This window comes from Sycon ciliatum, chromosome 10 (genome assembly GCF_964019385.1).
Source record: "Sycon ciliatum chromosome 10, ocSycCili1.1, whole genome shotgun sequence".
NCBI classification, from domain to species: Eukaryota; Metazoa; Porifera; class Calcarea; order Leucosolenida; family Sycettidae; genus Sycon; species Sycon ciliatum.
In genome coordinates this window covers 7,155,400-7,157,899 of record NC_088652.1, presented here as the reverse complement: position 1 = coordinate 7,157,899, position 2,500 = coordinate 7,155,400, and the positions used below count along the sequence as shown (strand labels likewise).

At 46.3% G+C, this 2,500-nt stretch overlaps 1 protein-coding gene across 1 annotated transcript in view; it reads left to right on the top strand.

The window, feature by feature from the left end:
* Positions 1-1,924, top strand: part of LOC135826580 (LIM domain kinase 1-like) — a 7,425-nt gene extending 5,501 nt beyond the window's left edge. The window contains exons 6-8 of the mRNA XM_065339185.1: positions 329-422; positions 898-969; positions 1,913-1,924. Of these exons, the coding sequence (XP_065195257.1) occupies positions 329-422; positions 898-969; positions 1,913-1,924 (178 nt within the window). The remainder of the gene's footprint in view (positions 1-328; positions 423-897; positions 970-1,912) is intronic.
* The last annotated feature ends 576 nt before the right edge of the window (positions 1,925-2,500 follow it).

The window sequence follows — 2,500 nt, the reverse complement described above, 5'->3', positions numbered from 1 at the left end:
ATTTATTTCTAACGTTTTAACGAGTTGCAAAAATCCGTTAAAATTTGAAGTCGTTATGTACCAAACGATGTGTACATGACGTTGTACAGTCATCTGTCAATTTTGACGGACGGAATTCGTTAGCATTTCACTTCGCTATTAAACCAACAAAAAATCTGGAGATCGTTAACTTTAATTGACGTTCAAATGTCTGGTCTTTCAGTAACGTTATCCCAATAGACGACCGAACTGTGCATTCAGCTTGCTGCTTTGGAGTTGATGTAAGCACTGCAGTAATTTCCGGCAACATCTCTCTAAATTGTGTATTTCTTTGCTTGTCCCGCTTCAGGATCAAGGAAACGGATCACTTCGTCCCGGTCAGACCCGGAGATATGATTCTCGAGCTGAATGGTCAGCGTGTGAAAGACATGAAACCCGAGCTGGTGGGTGCAAGGGAATACATGTTACTCTCTGGTTCTCAGTTTCTCTTTTCTCTCTCTATATATATAATGTATCTCCCTTTCGGTATTTCTCTCTCTCTTTCTCTCTCTCTCTCCCTCTCTCTCTCTCTCTCTCTCTCTCTCTCTCTCTCTCTCTCTCTCTCCCTCTCTCTCTCTCTCCCTCTCTCTCTCTCTCTCTCTCTCTCTCTCTCTCTCTCTCTCTCTCTCTCTCTCTCTCTCTCTCTCTCTCTCTCTCTCTCTCTCTCTCTCTCTCTCTCCCTCTCTCTCTCTCCCTCTCCCTCTCTCCCTCTCTCTCTCTCTCTCTCTCTCTCTCTCTCTCTCTCTCTCTCTCTCTCTCTCTCTCTCTCTCTCTCTCTCTCTCTCTCTCTCTCTCTCTCTCTCTCTTTCTCTCACCGACTAACTCACTATGTCTCTCTCACGCACACACACACACGCACACATGATTGTGTTTCCGTAGCTGCAAGCACAACTCCGCCAATGCCAAGGGAGTGGATTCACACTGACCCTGGAGCGGAAGATTGCGAAAAATGTAAGACTACAATGTAGTGGACAAGAAGTTATAGATACAGTGAAGAGTCCATAACCCAGAACACTGTGTTTTCCAGCGTGTAACGACAATCGAATATATTTTTTGATAAACAGGGTAGATGTCTGTATTTCGTGACGAAAAAATCTTCGTGGAACTGTGGTTTCTTTTCTATGGGTCAGTCATACAACTACAGTCATGTGTATGTGATTTTAAAAACGAAGTCCAGATGTACAGTCAACTTCGCTATTAGCGACTGCGGAAATAACGGCAATTCACGAATAACGACAGAATTCCCATGCCCAGAGCAGAGTCCCATCCAACTGCAATACATAAAATGAGACTTCGGGTATAAGGACCCTTCGCGAATAAGAACACTTTTCTGACGCCCCGCCGAGTGTCGTTATATGCAAAGCTGACTGTACAGGTGATCTCCTTATCCAGGGTCACATGAGACAGCCACCTGTACGAAGAGACCCTTTGGTCTTGATTGTAGTGGTCCTCTTGGACAGGTGGTCTCTTTGTCCAGGGTCATTTGACTCATTTCACTGGAAATGACATCCCTTGGCCTGGTTGTAGTGGTCTTCTAGGACAGGTGGTCTCCTTATCCAGGGCCATTTTACTGGAAATAGCATCCGTCGGTCCTGGTTGTAGTGGTCTTCTAGGACAGGTGGCCGCCGTATCAGAGTGGTCGTCGTGACAGGTTCAACATTATGTTGATTGTGGTGTGGACCCCGGGATGAGCGGTCTCGCAACACGTCCCCTTCTTGCAATGGTTCGGAGTTTGAATCACCAACCTCTCTGTAATTAAAATAGAAGAAATAACATGGAAACGAGTTATGAAGCAGCTATCCACGACTGTAACAAGATAATAAGCAGTCAGAAAGTGCCATTACAGGGCACAAAACTGTGATTTCTTCTTTTTGAATTATATTTTCTGGCTCAGTATCCGAGTTAAATTTGCACACTCTCTGTAATTGTGCCTTTACATTCGGTACTCTTTGGCTGTTTTTCATCTGCCTACTACAGCTCCTGCACCGGCGGGGAGAAGTCGAGGTCTTTCAGAAAAGCGTAAGCGCAGTTTGTTGTTTTGCCCTATTCGAGCAGATAAGGTCTTTTCCGATGTGCTTAGTGACTGGCTACTCTCTCCGTAACAGCCGTGTGCCAATCACGTTTGACTGCTGTGCGTGGGCGTGTGCGTGGGGAAGGGGGCTCAGCGGCAGGATCGTCAGGAGCACACAGACAATAGTGTGCAACTCAACAGCCGGGTTGGTCTGTGATGGAAATTTTTGTCGATGTCAACTTGTTCAAAAATGCATGACCCGTGTTGTACGAAGCACCCTCAAAGCATGCACTGTGCGCTATTCTTCATCACGAGTTCAACTTTTTTTCTACCGCTGCTATAGCTTTTTGCCGTCGTGCGAGCTTAGCAGATGTGACACGCGGCCACAGACTCGTACTGCATGCCTCGTGCGGTGTGACTCGTGATAAGTTGACGTCAAAAGAATTCCACCGTGGGTCGAACAAGGCAGCG